General features: G+C 55.8%; 2 protein-coding genes and 1 long non-coding RNA gene across 10 annotated transcripts in view; 1 reads left to right on the top strand and 2 right to left on the bottom strand.

The window, feature by feature from the left end:
* The window catches only part of SETD5 (SET domain containing 5), a 66121-nt gene extending 62097 nt beyond the window's left edge, over positions 1–4024 (bottom strand). For 3 of the 8 annotated variants that reach the window (XR_012837036.1, XR_012837035.1, XM_075762180.1), the window contains exon 1: positions 3844–4013. The gene's annotated coding sequence lies outside the window, so the exon portion shown is untranslated. Of the gene's footprint in view, positions 1–3843 lie in introns of all 8 variants that reach the window. The other 5 variants (XM_075762184.1, XM_075762185.1, XM_075762178.1 and 2 more) reach the window with 4 other exon arrangements.
* A 1591-nt stretch (positions 4025–5615) lies between these two features.
* Positions 5616–17643, bottom strand: LOC104634314 (SRSF protein kinase 3). The gene is made up of 12 exons (XM_075762175.1): positions 17331–17643; positions 15145–15287; positions 14863–14971; positions 14286–14373; positions 11921–12008; positions 11562–11668; positions 9573–9735; positions 8313–8398; positions 7781–7888; positions 7325–7394; positions 7146–7238; positions 5616–5943 (listed from the first exon to the last, which is right to left on the bottom strand). Exons 2-12 carry the CDS (start codon positions 15278–15280, stop codon positions 5756–5758), a joined length of 1236 nt encoding a protein of 411 aa, XP_075618290.1. The 5' UTR covers positions 15281–15287; positions 17331–17643; the 3' UTR covers positions 5616–5755.
* On the top strand, positions 5985–9545 carry LOC142603156 (uncharacterized). Its single transcript, XR_012837034.1, has 2 exons — positions 5985–7849; positions 8092–9545. It is a non-coding gene; the product is annotated as an uncharacterized LOC142603156 (long non-coding RNA).
* Positions 17644–18274: the final 631 nt, after the last annotated feature.

Below are 18274 nucleotides of genomic sequence, written 5' to 3'. Positions count from 1 at the left end.
GGGGCAACTGAGACTCAATCTCTCACATGCTATACATTCAAACATACATTTAACAGTTTCAACTCAAGTACTCCTACTACTCTTGTATATATATTTAAAAAACTATGCCTATTGTAGCCTTTCTTATATACTGCACATAACACAAGATTTCCCTGGCAGAATTTCAGTGTTACACACACAAGCAGCACCAGAGCAAGAACACAAATGTACATCTGTAATACAGTAATATTGCCATTAGAACAACGAGTTTTGAAGTTTCAAACCTCTGAAGACTCATTATGTCTGTTTTACTATTGCCAGAATAGATAGAAACATTTTAAACTCATTGTGTCATTCAAAACAAGTTCGTAAAAGTCTGATCACCCAAAACGGCAGGAAGAATAGACAGGTCAGACTAATAAATTACATGGCTGTGACATTGCGCATTTAGTTCTCCCTTGCATGCTTCGCACCTGGAAGTTTGAATTAAAAATCTTTTTTTTTTTTTAACTTCAGGGAACACCTGGAAAACTTAAATCAGCAGTTGTTGGATTCCCCCCACAGAAAAACAGCATAAACTTTTGCACATTCTGAGATCCCTGTTCCACACCATCTCTTTCCTATGGGTTTTTTCAACTTTGACCTAATACTTTTCCAAATAAGATATGGTTGTAACTGTGTCCTCTTTCTAAAAAGGAATTTAAACATACATGGGATTTCACCACCTCACCTTGGGGTGGTGAAACCGCAAGGCAACATTAGCTGAGGAACATTACTTTCAGGTCACTTGGGATATGACAGTAAAACGAAAAGCCAGGGCCTTGTCAAAGCGGTGCCAGTTATTCAACAGGATGTGAGGCCGCAGATTAATTCCCTGTTATAACATAGAGACTGTAAACAATGTACAGAGAGACTGTAAGCAAAGACTAAGGGGCTATGAAGATCACTTGCTAGATTTTGTTAAACCAAGGAGCTAGTTTTCATACTCGCTAAATCCCAAGTTCATTACTGCTGTCATGTCACTCCATGCTAGGCAGGAGATACCACATTCAGCCCCATTTTAAGTGGGTTAAAAGTTGCTCACTCCACCTTGTGAAACAATCTGGGTGCTACAGATCCTCAAATACAAGAGCTACTCGGCGTTTGGCATCTACCACATGATTGCTGCCAGTCAAGCGGATTTAAGGACATATTTTAATCTCTCTCACATTATTCTGGTCCTGGAATTTTTGCTTCAAGCTCATAGTAATTCTGAGTTTGGGAACTCCAGCCAGGGCAAGGGACTCCCCATTATAGGTGTTAGTTTACAAAGATGGCAGTTGTTTTCTAATGCTAATGTATTCCCATTTCCCGTACCGCATACCTCAACTAACAGTTTCATCTTTAACAAATGCACTGGAGTACGTCGATAGCTCCAAGTCAACAATACAATATCATGCAGACAGTGGCCAGTGCCAAACGGTTAGTTCAGCAGATAAAGCATTCATTCTTCCTTTAAAAAAAAAAAAAAGGAAGCTATTACAGTCAAGTAGACAGAGTGTGGGGATAGAAGCTGGCAGATTCCACAATACATAGTCACATCAAAAATGGCCTCCTGCAAACTGTTCCTTCATCAAGCATTTGAGTCAACCGAACAAGAGGAATCTTCCCCATTATTCACAGGAGGTTTCACCTCCCTATTCCACAGCAAAGCAGCATTGTCTATACATTTTGACGTACAACTGCCTAAGCAGCGCAGAAGATAAATTTTACTCTGCAGCAGAGGGAAACTCCTCTCCCCGGTTTCTGTTTGCAGTCCCAAAGTTGAGCTGGGCCTTTATTTTGACTGTTCCCTGGTCTGTGAATGGAAAATCCCTTCTCAGCACTAGCAGGCTGGTGTCTGCTGCACACACCCACTGCACACAGCAGAAATTCCAGTCAATAAGGCAAGTGGGGCCCAGGCGATGGAAGGGGAGGAAGGAGACATACAAACAATAAGAAAAGCATCTGGCTCTGTTACTGGCTGGAAAGGAGACTGGAGTTCAAAAGAGACATGACTGCAGCCTTCAGTTAACAGGAAGATCGTATCAATTCTCGCTGTCCTACTTTTCACACGGACCAAAATACCTGGAAAGGGTAACTCGGGGTTTCCAGGCCATACTTTAACGCAATTCCATTAACTCAAGAGCAGTGACGAAACCCACCTTGTAGGTTTTTGTCTCACCGGACCAAAACACACCCCCGCTTCCTCTTTGTACCTGTGAAAATGGTCTGAAAAGTAAAGCTCTTTGCTGAATGTGAGCCAGCCATCTCTCCACCACCACACTAATGGAGGCTGCTCTGCTGTCCTTCCCTGGAGATAGCAGCCAAGTCTACTGAAGCTTCTCTCATAGCAACCAGAGCTCCAGAGCCAACAGCAGCTGCTGTCACTGCCTTCAACGCTTACCCACAGGATCCAGAGCAAAGCAACACCCTCCTCCCTGCATCTCCAGAGCAAAAAAAACCCAGAAGGCTGGGGACAAGATGACTTCCTGGGTCAACCACAAGAAGAAAAAAAATAAATATATTCTAGTATTTCCTATACAAGTGAAAAGGGGAATCTCCTATTTCTACTGAAGAAATAGGAAATTCCTCTCCTGGGTTTAGGTTCCGGCAAGTAACACCCAGTCAGGGCGGGGGAGCAACCGTCTGAAATCCACGTTGTACCGGCACACTACCGGACACCAAACATCAAGTTCTTCGAGACCCAGCTGCATCCTTTGCACAAGGAGAGGCACTCGCTCCTTGCCCGGCCATACCTTCAGCGCTCCCATTACCTCATGGCCTGAGCCCGCAGCAGCCACCGCAGCCCTGCAGCGCCCTGTGCTCTCCACACACCCGCAGACACCCCCACCCCGCCAAAAAAAGCCCACCCGGGGATCTTAGTTTCTGGCAGAGGAGCGTGGGGACAGGGCCGGGAAGCGGCTGTGACCCGACACCCCCCCCCCCCACGCTGCTACACCCATTTCCCCGCTTCCACAGGGCCACACGCGGCCTCGCACCTCGTCTCCTTCCCTCCCTCCGGGGACGGCGAGACGCTGCCCGCTGCCGCTTCCCCGCCCGACCCGGCGGTGAACTCCGGTCACCGGCACCCAAGGACGAGCCGCCGGGCGACAGTGACCTTGCCGGTGCCGTCGGAGAGAAGGCGACGGGGATCGGAGCGGAGCCGGGCAGCCGGGAACCCACCCCGCGGCAGCCACGCGTGACGGACGAAGAAACCCAGGAGAATCCGCGCTGCAGCCCCCGGCGCCGGGCGGGCCGGGAGCGGGGGGTTACGGGGGGAAGACGCCGCACGGGCCCCATGAGAAAGCAGAAAATGCAGGTCAAACACCGCCTCCCCTAAGGCCCGGAGGGGCCGGCAGCTCGGGGCGGGCGGCGGGGGCTTGCAGCGGTGGCCCGGAGGAGGCTGCCCCGAGACGGACAACGACCCCCGAGGCGCCCCGGGACAATAAGGGGAAAAATGGGGAGCAGAGGAGGCCAGCATACAGCGGAGCTTCCCCGGCGCTCGCCTCCACCGACAAAGCCCCGCGGCCAGGCCCGGCCCCGGCCCCGCACCGGCCTGCCACCACCGGCTCGAGCCCGGCCACCGCGGGCAGCGCGCACCACCGGGACCGCCATGATGGCCCGCGCCGCCCGGCCGGGCCTCCCGGGCCGCTGCCCCACCGCCGCGGCGGGGCCCTAACGCCCGGGCCCCCGAGGCAGGGCAGGGCGGAGCGCCGGGCCGCGGCCCGCGCCGGGAGCCCCCCGTGCCCGCCCGCCCGCCCCGGCATTCTCTCTCTCCCGCCCGCCCGCCCGCCCCGCCACCAGACACGGCCGGTCCGCGCCCGCCCGCCCGCCCGCGCCTACCTGGCCGGCCCGTTCCCCGGGCCCCCGCGCGGCACTAGGCCCGGCTCAGCGCCACGGCGTCTCCTGGGCAGCCGGCGGGAGCAAGCCCTCGGCGGCGGCTGCGGCGCCAGCCCCTCCCCCTGGCAGCAGTAGCGGCGGCTTCTCCCCAGGCCGGGCGGAAACGGCACTGGGCGCACGGGGATCCCCGGCGCCGGCGCCAGGGGCGCCCCGAACACGCCCACTCCCGCTCCCCGTTGGCTGCCGCGGAGCTACACCCCGCCCCGCCGGGACGCCCGCCGCCGCCAACGCCGCGCCCATCCACGCTTGCCATTGGTGGCCTTGCCGCCCGGCCCCGCCCACGCCCCCGTCTCATTGGGAACCGCGCGCTCGCCCCGCCGCTCGCCCCACGGTCGTAGCGTCCCATTGGCAGGTGGAGCTGCCAGTCGGGGGGGGGGTGGGGTGGGGGAAGAAAGAGGCGGCCGTCCGCGTCGACGCGGTGCAGCCGGGCGTGCTGCGACAGTGCCTGCCGGCTGAGCCGCGCTACGTGCCGAGGGGCGGAGCCCGTCACCGCCCCCGCCGAGGCGCCGCTCGCCGCGGGGTAACTCCCGCGTCGGGACACGTGGCAAAAAGAAGGGGCGGCGCGGGCGGCCGGGATTCCTGGGCGGCAGCCACCGCTGCGCCGCGCACGCGCTAGCGGGGGGGGGGGGGAGGGAAGGGGGCGCAGGACGCATGCGCTACGGCACGGGCGCGGGGCCTGCCGCTCGGCACGTCCGCGCCGCGGGGGGAGGGGGCGGCTGCGGGGCCAGGGTCGTGTCAGGGGGGCCCGAGAAGGCAGCCCGGCCCCCGGCCCCGCTCCATCGGCTGCTGCCACCGCTGCCTCTCCGAGGTGCCGCGCCACGGAGCTGCTCTGCTCCGGCGGCTGCACTGCCCCCCCTCGCCCCCGGCCCGGCGGGCTCTCCTGAGGCTGGGGGGGGGGGGGGGAGTGCAGGACACGTCGGGACTGCCGTCTTCTGCGCCCCCTCACAGGCCGGGGTTGGCGCGGAGAGGTGCCAGCACACCGCTGGAGCCCAGAGCTGCCTGGCCCTCCGTCCCCGGAGCCCCAGACAAAGGGCGTCGGCGCTGACCGAGGGACGGCTGCGTGCGGCGGGAAGGAGGGGGCGGGAGGCGGCCTGCGGCATTGGGTCGGTGCCTGCGCCCAGCCGAGGGGCTCTCGCCGCGCTGGTGTTCGCTGGCCACGTACCGCCTCTGCCTTGGGAGGGTGCGGAGCGCACCCAGGACCAGTCTGCGGAACTACCGGCCTCCTCCTGGCTGGGGCGGTGGGGGAAGGCTGCGCGGCAGGCCGGCGGTCGCTCCCGCTGCCGGGGAACGGGCGCCCCGCGAGGAAGGCTAGGCGCAGGCGGGCACGGAAGGGCCCTTTCTGCCCTTGCCCCCCCCCCCCCCCTTAAACAGCCTTACCGGCTTAGGGAGCACAGGACGCTAATTACTGCTTCCAATTAACGCTGCGCGCGGACTACCCGAACTAAAGGGCCCTTTAAGGAAGGCGGATGGAGCCCGAGTGCGGGACGAGTACCGGGACAAGGCTGGAGGCTGCGCGCAGGGGGCGGCCACCGCCCCGCTCTCGGGGTCGCTGGGAAGGGCCGTGCCGCGGACGGGGGGTGGCGGCCGAGTCGCGCCGCTGGGGGCTGAGGAGCCGCCAACGCCTGAGGGGCGGCCCGCTCCTGCCGCCATCTTGTGCGCAGCGCCCGCCGCCCCCCCCCCGCCCCCCCCCCCCCCCCCGCCGTGGCAGTCAGCCAGCCCGCCCCGGGCCCGCCCCGCCACCGCCGCCCCCGCGGGAGGGCGGGCGCGGCCGCTGCGGCGGGGCTGGAAAGCGTTCGTGGGGCCCGCAGAGCTCCGGGGCGGCGGGGGGAAGAGGCGGTTCCAGCGCAGGTGCCGGTCACGGAGCGCTGAGCCACGCGTGGTGCAGGCACTGGGCGGCTGTGGCGCGGCGCTCGGGTGCGTACTGCAGCGCGGGGAGCAGGAAGCTGGTGAAGGGGGTGACCTCCTGTTTTGTCCAGTTGTGTCTGTCCGCCAGGATGCTGTGGAGGCTGCGGGGGGAAAGCCTGGAGATCCGCAGGAGAGCGCCTGGCAGAGAGAGTGCAAGCACACTGCCGTCATTACGCTCCTCACATGCGGCTCATCCAAAGCAGCCTGAAGGATCCCTTCCTTCCCCTTCGAAGCTTCCCCTCTGTAAGCTTCACCTGCACTGCCCCTCCCAGTTTGGCTCTTGGGTGTTTCTCAGAAATCATCTCTCCAAGCTAGCGTTTGGAGTCTCCTTGTTCCAAGCACTGCTTAGATGAGAACGTGCCAAGAGCGAACAGAAGCGTTCACAGAATCACCCTGCCGAAGCAGTTGCTGCTTGTGCCCCGGGCCTGTCCACATCCAACCCTGAACGCATCGGCCCGTTTCAGTGCCAGAGCTCACAAGACACATTTAATTTATTTTTGGCCCAGGAGAGTGCCACTACTGCCTGAGAAGCTATCCTTGTTCCCAGGAGCACATAGCGTAAGTGTAGTGATTCAGGTCAGGCCAGTTTGGTTCACACGGAGAATGAATGTAGAACAAGAACTAGTTTTGACTCATGAGCACCGTAGAAGGAATAAGTGTGAGCCAAGGGTGTGAATGTGCAGGGAGGTGCTTGTTGAACTATGGCCTGGGACTAGCACTCAACAGCGAGCGACTGTGGGGTGGCTGAGGCCCGGCGGCCGGTGAGCGTGAAAGCAGAGAGCGAGGGTGATGGACTAAATTCTGCAAGCATGGCGTCGTGATGCCTTGAAGTCAGAGACAAGGATTTCAAGCCTAATGAGTCAAAGGGAAATGAATTGGGGAGAATAAAACAGAAGAGATGTTACAGTTGGGTCAGAAGACTAAATATAGCAGCTGCCTTGGAAGGATGGAGGGATATGAGTGTCCCATTCCTGATCATTGTTCTCTGGCAGTGATTGGGTAAAATCCAGCCGATTACGTGCTCTCTTCAGCCTTTCCTGATGTGTAGCCATTTCCTGTCCCTATTTCCATCCTCTCCAAATCCAAAGGAGAAAGAATGGAATTTTTTTCCCTGTTGGATGTTTGCTATGATCGGGTTTTTTGCATTCATCCCTGGAATGCTCCTGGATTGCAAACGTAAGGCAGGGCAGGAAGTGTCACAAATCTCTACTTGCCTTCTGTCCCTGCTTGTAGCCTGTGTTGTGCAACAACTTTTGGGGTGAAAACTGTGTGAGCTTAGTAGGAGTGTGTCAGGGATCCACAGTGATTTTTAGAGTAAACTTCCTTACTCCAGTTCTTACCTGGCCTGCTGAAAAAATTTGTTGACTTGTTCCAGGAGAAAGCAATGTGGGGAGGAATTCTTCCCAAAAGTTCAATAATACGAGCAACGTGATCTAGACATGAGGGAGAGAAAACACATCTAGATACAAAGATTGTGAGACTTCTGTCAGTGAAATGAGTAAAACTGATGGACTCCTACCATCATCTCTGGAGAAATATTTCCCAGGTTGAGGATCAAATAGACACTCCCCAGTTGCCATTTCAAATGCCTAGAAATGGAGTAGTGTTGTTAATTCATTGACTGACCCAGAGGTTTTTTTTCCCCAGTAACTGATAGTACCAATTTCCCTTGCTATCACAGAAAACTGATCCTAAACCATGGAAATACTCACACTGCTTAAATCCATAGCATGCTGAAACAGCACCTTTGAAACCCCGTATGTGCCTGATTCAATCAAATCTGTGCATTAACATACACGGAGTATGAATTGCCTTATAGTGTAAACTAACAAAGTGAATTTTATCAGGAGCAAAAGCGAGTGTGTGCAGACAGCCCTTTCTCCTCCTCAGCAGGGAAGCCTGGCTCCCCGTGCAGCGGGTGCCGAGGACACGCTGCCCTGGCCTGTGGGTGTCACGGCGGTGTCCCCCGTCCTACCAGGCAGCCTGTGCTCCAGATATCCGCAGGAGTGCCGTAGTCCAATCCAAGCAGCACTTCCAGAGCACGGTACGGCTGGGTCTGTATCTCCTTGGAAAAAGGCTTGTACTGAAACAGAAACAAACTGGTTAGTGCCTGTAAGCGCTTGCGGTCACAAGCTTCCTGCAGAGCGAGGAGGACACTGTGGGGCAGAACTGAATACCCATATGAAACTCTGCCCAGGGCAGACACATTCTCAGCCCCACCAGCACCAGTGTGAATTTATCTCCCAACATTTCACACTGAACATGGTTTTGAATTTCTAATTGTAGGAACTAACTGCAAGCTGAAGAAACCTCCAAAGTTGAGTGTGTCTCCAGGAGTGCCCAGCTCTGAGCGGGGAGCGCTGAATATAACACCTCCCCCCCCAAAATCGGCACCTCTTCAGCACGCTGAAATAAGTGTTCAGCTGTAAAAAGTCAGACACGCAGGGTGGGATAGAAGCACACAGCATCCCGCATCGTCACGGGACTGAGACTCAGAGCAGACTCACTGTCCAGCACGCGCTGCCCAGATCTGCAATTTTCACTTCTATGCTCATTAAATCAGATTCTTCCAATCGATTGCCAGGATCACCTCCTGGAGGGAGAGGACAGAGGGAAATCAGGTCTTTCCAAACCAACAGGTATGCATCCCTTACCACGGGAGAGGGACGTATGCCTGCCTTTAAACATTTTCAACCTAAGAGGTCCTAAAACACTTTTTATCACCAACTCTGTCTTTTGAGGAAACAAAAATGAGGAGCTGGTGTCCAGTCAAAACCTAAGAGGATGTTCAGGAGGACAGTAGCTTGGAGTGGAGTGGTGTGACCACATGCTCCTGTCCTGCTCCGAGGTTACTGTGGGCTCAGAGGAAAGCGCTGGTCAGACACAAAACATCCATCATGCCTCTGTAGCCTTCAGCAGTCCTGGCTGTCACGGACCTTAGACACAGCCTGCTTGGCAAGCACCATAAAGGTTACGTTTTCATATGTCCCTGAAAAAGGGTAATTTTTGGTTTACTGCTTTACAGTGAGCTGTCAGTGTATGCCTGTATTGTGCCTTTCTGCTCCAAGCAAGACTCAGTCACTAATTTAGCATTCCCTGATTGCCCTGGAGTTTGAGAGACAAAACAGCACCGTCATGGGAGAAGTGCTCACGGGAGAACATCATGCGAGGAAAATACAAAGGGTCTCATTGCTGGGAGACGAGCTGATCTCTCGAGAAACTCTCCAGCCCTACATCTTATTTGATATTCACACCGTTCTCTGCAAATAAATTATGTCTCAAAAGGCCTTGAAGATTAGCAGTACATACAAGTCTCCCACAAGCCTCAGAAACACGGGAAATAAAGGGCAGAAGTGTCGTACCGCTTTTTGATCAAACCATTTTGTATGTAAACCTTTCAGCAGTTTACACAAGGGAACTACCCTGTACCTAAAGCCCTGAGAACGAGCTCCGAGGTCGTGGTGGGGCTGTTAACAGATGCCCGTGATCTGTAGTTGTCCTCCACACCAACCTACCTGCCAGACCACGTTTCTGTAGGAGCCTTGGGTAGCCTGTAGCCGCTCAGCCTGATGTTTGTGCTAAGCAGAGCTGGGAGAGGCCTCTCAGCAGCGTGAGCTGGCTGTACTGTTTTGTACTGGCCGTCACAGGAGATGTGAACTTACTCCTAAGTTATCTGTATCTGCTACCTCACTGTTTCCCTCCTGGCAATAAACACGTAAGTCCCTTTTCTTGTTAAAAAACCCAACAAAAGAGACTGGAGTGCTCACCTGGTCCCTTTAGCCTCAAATCTGTTCTCTGGCCGTAGTCGAGTGTATCGGGCAGAAGCCTTTGGAGGCTTTTGGCGCGTCCGTACAGCAAGACGTTCTCCGGTTTGATGTCTGCGTGGATGATGCGGCAGCTCTTGTGCAGGAAGTGCAGCCCTGCCAGCACCTGGGCGAGCGGGCAGCAAGTCACGTCAGCACCGCGAGGGTCCCCACCTCACCCCCTGCCCCGGCGGCTGTCGGAGCAGCCAGACACAGCGGGTATTGCAAGTTGCGGACGTTCTGGTGTTGAAGAAAGGGGGCAGTGATGGTGACTATCTGCAAAAAATTGTTTCTGTATGACGAGTCCCCTGCTCTACGCTGATGACTTTGGCTGGGGTGGCCCCGTGGGAGCAGGCACAAGGGGTTTCATCACAGGAGCGGGTGCTGGAGCCCCACGTGTCCGGCACGCAGAGCGAGAGGGGGTCTGGGGCGCCCAGCGGGAAGGGGCTGTCTGGGGGAGGTGGGGGTGACACACAGGGGAAGGCTGCCTGAAAATACACAGATATCAGCATGGATGAGCAAGCCCAGAGAGACAGAAAGAGGACGGGGCTACGAGGAGGCATTGTGATTGCAAAGCTGAACTTTCTCCCCAAAACCCACTCCTGTTCGTGTGGCTGTTATATCCTCGGACCACCGTGCCTTCCTGCTGATTATCATTCAGATGGAAGTTGGGAGCCGGTTATAGTGTGACATGGCACGGGAGGAGGGCATCCCGTCTGACAAGGAAAGATGAGGAGGTGCAGCATAACCCGGAGAGGAGGAGGGACAGGCGATGAGCGAGTACGTGTAGAGAGGCCTTAAGAGTAGGCAGGAGAGCCATGTAGGGAAAGAACAGCTTGAGATGGAGCAGGGAGAGTGGCCTGTCACAGGGGAGAGAAACAACTACCAGAGAGAAACAGTCGCTATCAGAAATCTATAACAGCAAAAATGCTGCTGGGAGATTTATATTTATTTTTTTTTAAACACTCTGGTCAGTCACAAAGGGCTGGCAAGTATTCTCTGTATTATCAAATTCTATTCTGGGATGAACATCAGCCCCAGGGAAATACCAACCTTAAATGGTAACTGTGAAACACGGGGAAAGATTTAAATAGCTAAACTGGAATGAATCAGAAGTAAATACTGCCCCGGTGCTGATCTCAAGGGGAAGAAAGATTCTGAGATTTTACAATTAAAGCAGATAAGGGGATGGATCAAACAAAACACTTCGGTGTGAAACGGGGCACAGATATTAATGCCTCTGCGCTTTTGTGTAACTTATTCAGGTGTTAGTGGAGCTGCTTTAGAGGAAGAAGAGACTGTTCCAGAAAACAGGATGAAGGAGGAAGCGGTTTTCTTTCTCAGTGTCCCTAGAAGGGCACAGGGTAGCAAATCTTCATCTTGGCAAGCGTGCAGACTTCTGATAAATCTCAGCACAAGAGGCAAAATGTCATTTTAACTGTTCTGAGGCCTCACTTAGGTTTCTCATTCCTTAGCTATTCCCAGCCAACGCATAAGAAACCCAGTTTTCACTCTCTGTTTGATCACCACATCCTTACAGGGGATGAAGGAAGTGTTGGCTGAGAACAGCCACAATTCTCCAGAACTGCTGGAGAATTCAGTGATCCCTGAGGTGGGAACACACGTGCCAGCCCCGAATCCCCAGTGCGGGTCTGGTCCTGACTCCTTCCCAAACCCAGTGAGGCTGCAGGCTCGGGCAGTACCGCACCGTGCCCCTGTATCCATGGGAACGTGAAGACTTCCCGCTCAGCTTTTTATTTAGCGTTTTCTCTCCTTACACCCGAAATAAATAGTTACTGTTTTCCTTAAAAAAAAGTGCCTTGGGCACTCTGTGTTGTCCCTTTCCTTGCAGATGCAATCACACAGGAGTTCACGGCAGAGGATGAAGACTACGGCACGTTCCCCAGCCAACAGTCCCTTGGTGCCCTCACCCAGTTCCAGCTAAGTTCTCACCTGCTGTAAAGACTTTTTCACAAATGGCAGAGGCAGTCCCTGGGCTGCGTAGTTACCCATCAGACATCGCAGGGAAGGACCCAGCGCCTCAAACACCAAGCACACATGTGGGAAAGAGTCAGGGATCCTCTGACAGAGAGAAGATGCTACCACCAGCCTTTTTGCCCTTCACCAGAGCAGCCAAATATCTCATTACCCAACCTCTCCCCTCCAGCCACCTCCACGTGCCCCGGTCCAGCTACTGCTCTGCTCTTCCTGCTCATGGGAGCACAGTGCTGGGTTTTACACCATCCTGTGACTCTCCGGGGCAAGCCTGCGCTTTGCTGACCCAGAGCTGCAGCACTCTACCAGAAGGATATGGAAGCCGTTCTCTCCGATCATTCTGAAGTCGTCTAACAAACAGACGATGTTTTCTCCTGCCTGGTCCTTCTTCTTCATACTGCTCACCTGAGGGGGAGATTCCAAGAAAGCCACAGTTAGAGACATATATATGCACAAGGACATTTTGTGCCTGTTTTATCCCGCTCAGACAGACTTTCCCTTTCAGGAGTTGGCACTTCATGACAAATACCATGAAAAGTGCATCAGGAAAACCAGGCTCCAAACACACAAGCTGAGTCTGTTACCAAGGAATGAGTTTCTGTATGTTGTCTAGCTCTTCACCAGGTGGGACCATCACCCTCCCAGCATCCAAATAACTCAAACCAATCCTGCTAATAGTGTCTAGCACACTTCCCACTGCCATTCTACCCCAGAAAGTTGTCCTGCTTGTGCTGAAAGGGGATTCCCCCAAGACCACAGCTCCCTGCTCCCAGAAGCAATGGCTGGCTGTTTCCTTTGCCCTCCTGCAGCCTCTGCTCCTTGTCCTCAGAGCGGGGATGGCCCTGTCCCTCCCCGGCTGAGAGCAGCAGGCTGGGACATCGCCTTTTAAAACCCACACCTTCCCTTCAGCAATTTCTCACAAGGGGTTGCAGAGAGGCAGAGACCTCGTGGTTGTCCTCGGCCACTGGAAGACTACCTGTCCTACTGGGGTAGAGAGCAGCTTCCATGTCTGGAGGAGCCCTGTGAAGTAGGTCTCTTTGGGCTGAAAAAGGGTTGGCTATGGGCAAGTACTGCAGAGATCTGTAAGATACGGAGTGGTGACAGAGGGTGTGAACACCGATCTTTCGTGCAAGAACCAGGGGGCATCAAACCTAGCCCTTGGGAGGTTCAAAACCAGAGGAGATGGTTCTTCACACAGCAGGTGGGTAGTTGGTGGCAGTTCTTGTCACAGGGGGCTGCGGGTGCTGAAGCCCACGTGGGCTCACGGGAAAGCAGGGCAGGTCTCTTGAAGGTAAATCTACCGAGAATTACTGACATCACCCTTAGCCCTAAGAGATCTCCAGCTGGAACCTGCTGTAGGCCAGGAGAGCAGCACCTTGTGCTTAGCTTGTCCTTGCACCCCTCTGGATATCTGCTGCTGGCCCGGGGTGCTGGGTTGGGTGAACCCATGTGTGCCCAAGCACGGGTGCTACGGTACCCCCACTCTTGCACCAGCACTGCACACCCGTGTGGCAAGGTGTGTCGGGAGTTTGCTCTGATGGAGCGCTGATCCTGGTACAACAATTCCTACTTTTTTTTTTTTTTTTTTTCTCTCTTAATGGCCATAACTATCAGGATTTTGGTCTGGCACGTTGTGGAGCTGCCAGATCCACCTGCACAGGTGCTGGGAGGTTTGTGCTGGCACGGCAGAGGTGAGCAGCCGTGGAAGCACGGGAGAGCAGATCCCTCTCCTGGCAGCTCTGCAGGCACCGACCTCGCTGCGCCGGTGGGAACAGCCCTGGGAACCAGCTGCGTTCTGCTGAACAGAAGGCGTGTCTTTCAGAGAAAATCAGTAATAAATCAAGGGTAAGGCTCGGTCTATATGCAGGATTGTGCTGAGGCGCAGAAAAGCAGCCCTCTGATGACATTAAACGAGTGCCACTTGGTACATCCTCTTGCATCACTGCGCCTGGCTCATGTCCCTGGGGACAGGGTCTGCAGAGTTACAGGTGTGAACTAAACCTCTCAAACCTGTTGGCAAAAGGCCTCAGAGCAATTTGAGATGCAAAATATAATGGCTTTTACTCATCTAAAGCTGATGTAACTAAGCTGAAGAATTGTAACCACGAGCTTTCTAGAGCTAGCAGGTCAAGGCATCTTCAAAGGCAACTAGCTGAGACCCAGATACAGGCACCTAATTACCACGTCCATTAGCAAAGGCAGGAGGAAGCTTTCTGACTTCAGAGATTTATTATATTTTTGCTACATCCTGCTTCCCCCCCCCCCCAGATATTTCCTTTCACTTCAGTGTCAGTGTTGTGATAGAGCAATGCCCTCTGAGCTGGGAATGACACAAATACAGTGGAAACACTCCCATCTCCTGCTTAAGAACAACATTGCCACTTTTTTTCTGTTGGTTATCCACCTTCTCTTTCTGCAGGTTCCTCCTATTTCCTGGATTTCAGTCTCAGCTGAAAGAAATGGGCTGACAGGGCAAGTGGGACACGGCTACCATGGCCCAGTATGACAGGAGAAAGGACAAGGTGCCCGTCTCAGAGGCCAGCACCGAGCCAAGGCGATTTCCATGAATTACCTAACTTTTGGGGTTTTTTCCTGTTCCCCACCTAGCCCCTCAGCCTGAGACCTGGAGGGAGAAGGGATGATGAGGCCGATACGCAGACCTGAACTTCAGAATATACATACACAGCGGAGGAGAGCGACCTCATCCTGGGCAGCCTCAGCAAAGCTCTCCCTGCTTTTCAGGACCTTCACAGCTACGTGTTTCTTCCTCCTGGGAAACAAATCGCAGCTGCCAGCCGACGTGTGCCAGCGTGGCCCTAACCAGCAGCACCTCCCCTTCTCCCAGCCACCCAGCCCTGGGCTCCCCAGGGAGGTGCTGCCCTCCTGCCAGCCGCCTTGCACGCCAGGCTCAGGGGCATCCCTCCTGGTCATGCTGCCGGCATCTGGCAGCACGGCTGCCCCAGGGACCAGCAAGGGACTGGAGAGAAAAAGGCAGAGCAGGGATAACGCAGGGTCTAAACGAGAAGAGCAAATGCAGAGCGAAAGCTGATCCCACCTCATTTATGTTCTTTGGTTTCCAGGGACCAGCTCTGCTTGTTGCACCTCACCAGTGTCGCTACCAGGTTTAGCCGGTGCTCGGGGGATGCCGACGTGCTCCCAGGCAGGCAACTGTGCTCTGCAGCTTCTGTGACAGGGGCAGGTCCTGCCCAGGAGGTCGGCCACCCCTTCCCACCCCCCCGAAAGCTGGTCAGCCCCTCACCTCATGTCCTGGCACAGCCAGACGGTGGCAAAGGTGCCGCAGCCCAGCTTGCACAGAGCCTGGTATCGCGTGTTGAACACCTCTCCTTCCCGTGCGGGGTGGTGGCCTCCTGCGGGGACCATCGCCAAGAGACGTTACATCTCTAAATGCTCTTGGACTGAAAGAGCAGCTGAGGACAGCTGTCCTCCCAGAGGAACGGCCGGACAGGTCCCGGTGGCCACCTCTGACCTGGGAAGAGCCTGGCACGATCTCAGCTCTGGAGCCGCGCACCCGAGGACTGACCTGTGCACTGGGCTGCCGGCACCTCCTCCTGCACCTGCTCCTCCATGGCCCAGCGTTGCAGCAGATCCTGGCACGAGGGGACGGAGGCAGCGGGGAACCGGGTCCTGGGGCACGGGCAGTGCGATCCCTTCAGCATGTTACTCCTTTAAAGAGAGCCGGAGAGCTGCAGGGCAGCTGTACCTCTGCGGCAGGCTGCGCGTGTGGATTCCCTCTTCCACCCCCACCGTCCCCTCGCCCCTTTCCATCCCATCCGCTTCATCAGCCCCTGGAGCCAGGCTGTTACAGGCGGAGGCAGGGGTTATTTTAAGAGCTCAGAAGAGGAAAGCTGGGAGGCTGGAGCTGGGCAGGGATCCCAGCGGTGTGCGGCCAGGCCAGGGCCAGGTGGGAGTCTCAGGTTTCCCTGTGCCCAGGGTGGATTTTCAGGGGCTCAGCCGGGACTGCGGGATCCCCTCCCGTGGCCACAGCCAGGGATCGTGCCCGCTCCCCACCCCGTCCTGGCTGAGGACGGGGCACGTCTGGGCTTTCGCTGGCAGGAGCAGCCTCACGCTCCAGCTGGGTGCGAAGCAGAACCTGCGTTCTACACGCTGCAGCGCTGCGCATCTGTCCGCAGCCCAGCCCCGGAGCACGGGTTTATTGCTGACCGTCCTGCGACGCCCTAGCAAGAGGCTCTGACAGAGCGGGAGGCTGTTCCTGGGGTTTGTTACTATGACAGCCCAAGGTACAAACACCGAGACAGCGCAGACGGACTGATGCAACTGCTGTCCCCCCGCCCCACAGCACTGGTGTAGAATTGGCTTCAGCACCGGTCACCTGAAATAGCAGCCCAGAGCCTGTGTTGCTAATGGAAATATAGAGCAAGCTGCCGTAGCTGGGGTACTCCAACCCAGCCTGTCGTAATTTGGAAATGTCACTTGCTGTACGGCCGAAGCTTTGCCAGAGCTCGTGACAGGTGATGATAATCCTAGTAGACCATTAGCACGGGTAGAAATATTGATCTTTAAATCCTTCAAATGGGGTCGCTAAAGCTAAGAACTCGTCTGCACCGAAGGATTTTCAGAGACAGCGTTAGTGGGCTGTCAGTGGCGGCGGGAGCTGTGATGGGGAGTTTTTCTGGGACAGGTGCTGAGACAGGAGCCTGGCTTCCTCAAAAGACTGAATTTCCTTTCGCACGCTGATGCTCCTCTCCCAGCAGAGCAGCCAGAGACGCAGCCTGCCTCCGGGCACCCAGCGCATTTCTAAGGGTCAGACCAGGCTCCAGTCCTGTCAGGGACGACCCAAACTGCCAGAGCTGGCATTGCTCCGTTCACCCAAGCCCGTACAGCAGTTTGAAAGGAGCTCAAAATCCCTTCTCCTCCTCCTATTTGTCCACCTCTAACCATGGCATTTACCCTGTTCAGAATCAGCCTCTTTTAGGCATAAACCTCCAGGATGCTGCGTGGCTGTATGGCTGCTCTTTTCAGCAAATACTTACTAATGTCTTAGCTATGAAACAGAGGTGAAATAAAAATTTTCCTTATTTGTGCACAGACTGAGCATATCGGTAACATCAGAGGCTCGCCGGGCCCTGGTGTCCTTCTGGCTGCGGAGGCGAGCCAAGTCCATCTTCAGGCGTGCGAGACTTTACCTCCATCCACCCTCGTTACACGGATGCAGTGGCAAAGGACAAAGAGTGTTGCTATGCAACTTGGCATAGGAGAGCAAAACGTACTTTTCCAAGCTTCATGATAAAGGACGATCAATGCTTTAAAGTGCTTCATCACTTGACGTCTTTACATTTAAAACAACTGTTGTTTTGCTTTTGTCATTCAAAGCCAAGTTGTGCAGAACCTACCGGCTTGCTGCAGGCCTGGACCAGGTCAGAGAACTTCATCCCGAAACCATGCTGATCCTGCCTGGTCTGCGAGAGCCGCGGGCAGGGAGCGGTGCTTCGCCTCCAGCCCAGACAATCCCACCCGACCTGCACGGAGCGGCGTGAGGAGCTGCCCACCCCCTGTCGTGCCTTATAATGCCTGGACCTCAGGAGTCGCAGAGCTCGCCAGAGCAATACACGCCTTCCTCTTCTGCACAAACACAGCCCTGGCAAGCCCTTGCTGAGCGCAGCATCCCTGCAAGTCGCAACACGCAGCGGAAAAGCAGCCCCATCGGCGTGTGGGGCTCTGAGCCCCAGGGACCCTGCACAGACTTACCGTGCAGCAGCTCACAGGCAGGGCACGCCGCTCCGTTTGTCATCTGGCTCATTCTGGAGCACCCCGAAGTGAGATACCAGCTGGTCCTGCTCTCCTTTTAGTCTGCGCTGCCCGGGAGGGGTGTCCTTGAGCAGACCAAAGCCTTCTGCATCGCTGGATGGACGTGGTGAGGAGCAGGGCAGGGTATCGGATCACAGCACCGCTTCTGGGAACAACCTTGGCTTCAGGATAGCAGGAGACCTAGGACAGCTGCAGTGGGTTCACTTTACTGCTGGCTTCTCCCTGCCTCTCCAGCTTCCCTGGCAGCAGGTCTGTCAGCCCTCTGCGGCTCCACAGTCTCCACAGCAACTATTTATAGAGGGAAATTCACAGCTCTGCTGAGATGGAAACAGAGAAATTCTTCCTCTCTGCTCCGCCACCCCCAGATCCAGAAACCGTGGGGTTGCCTGGCACTTCCCGCTGCTCCCAGCAGCATGCCGGCAGGACTCGTGGCCCAGCCTCGCTGCTGCGGTACCATCTCCAGCCCGACACAGCTGTCCCCAGCCTGTGCCTGGCAGAGGGGACAGGCTCCCCCAGCCCACCCATGTGCCACGCTGCCCGACCTGAGGCTCCTCAACCTCCCCCAGCAGCGCCCGCAGGCAGCCGAACGCAATCCCAGCGTGACCACAGAGCCCACGCTTCCCCTGGTCCCTTTTCACAGAGAACAACCACGACAACAGCATCCTCCCTGCAGGCCTGCCCCGCTGAGGTGAGACCTGAGCATCCAGCACACCCACAACACTGAGCAGCAAATGGCCACACACAGTATTTAAAAAAAAAAAAAAAATCACATTTTTTTTTTTCCTGCACTGCCACATGCTGCAGCCTCGCAGCAGAGCCGGGCATGCCCCGGCCTCCCCCTCGCTGGGGCCCTTGTGCTGTACAGCTCAGGTTTCCTTGCTCAG

The sequence above is a fragment of the Balearica regulorum genome, chromosome 10, assembly GCF_011004875.1.
Source record: "Balearica regulorum gibbericeps isolate bBalReg1 chromosome 10, bBalReg1.pri, whole genome shotgun sequence".
NCBI lineage: Eukaryota > Metazoa > Chordata > Aves > Gruiformes > Gruidae > Balearica > Balearica regulorum.
The sequence above is the reverse complement of the archived record's forward strand: the minus strand, read 5'-3'. Positions and strand labels throughout refer to the sequence as shown.

What these genes read in the sequence shown, in the direction of transcription:
- LOC104634314 (XM_075762175.1), bottom strand. Translation starts at nt 15,280, where the DNA reads ATGCTGAAGGGATCGCACTGCCCGTGCCCCAGGACCCGGTTCCCCGCT. An exon ending in TCTGGAGCACAGGCTGCCTG is followed by an intron (nt 7,395 to 7,780) that starts GTAGGACGGGGG and finishes CTCCATTTCTAG; the next exon opens with GCATTTGAAATGGCAACTGG. An exon ending in ATATTTCTCCAGAGATGATG is followed by an intron (nt 7,239 to 7,324) that starts GTAGGAGTCCAT and finishes CCTCATGTCTAG; the next exon opens with ATCACGTTGCTCGTATTATT.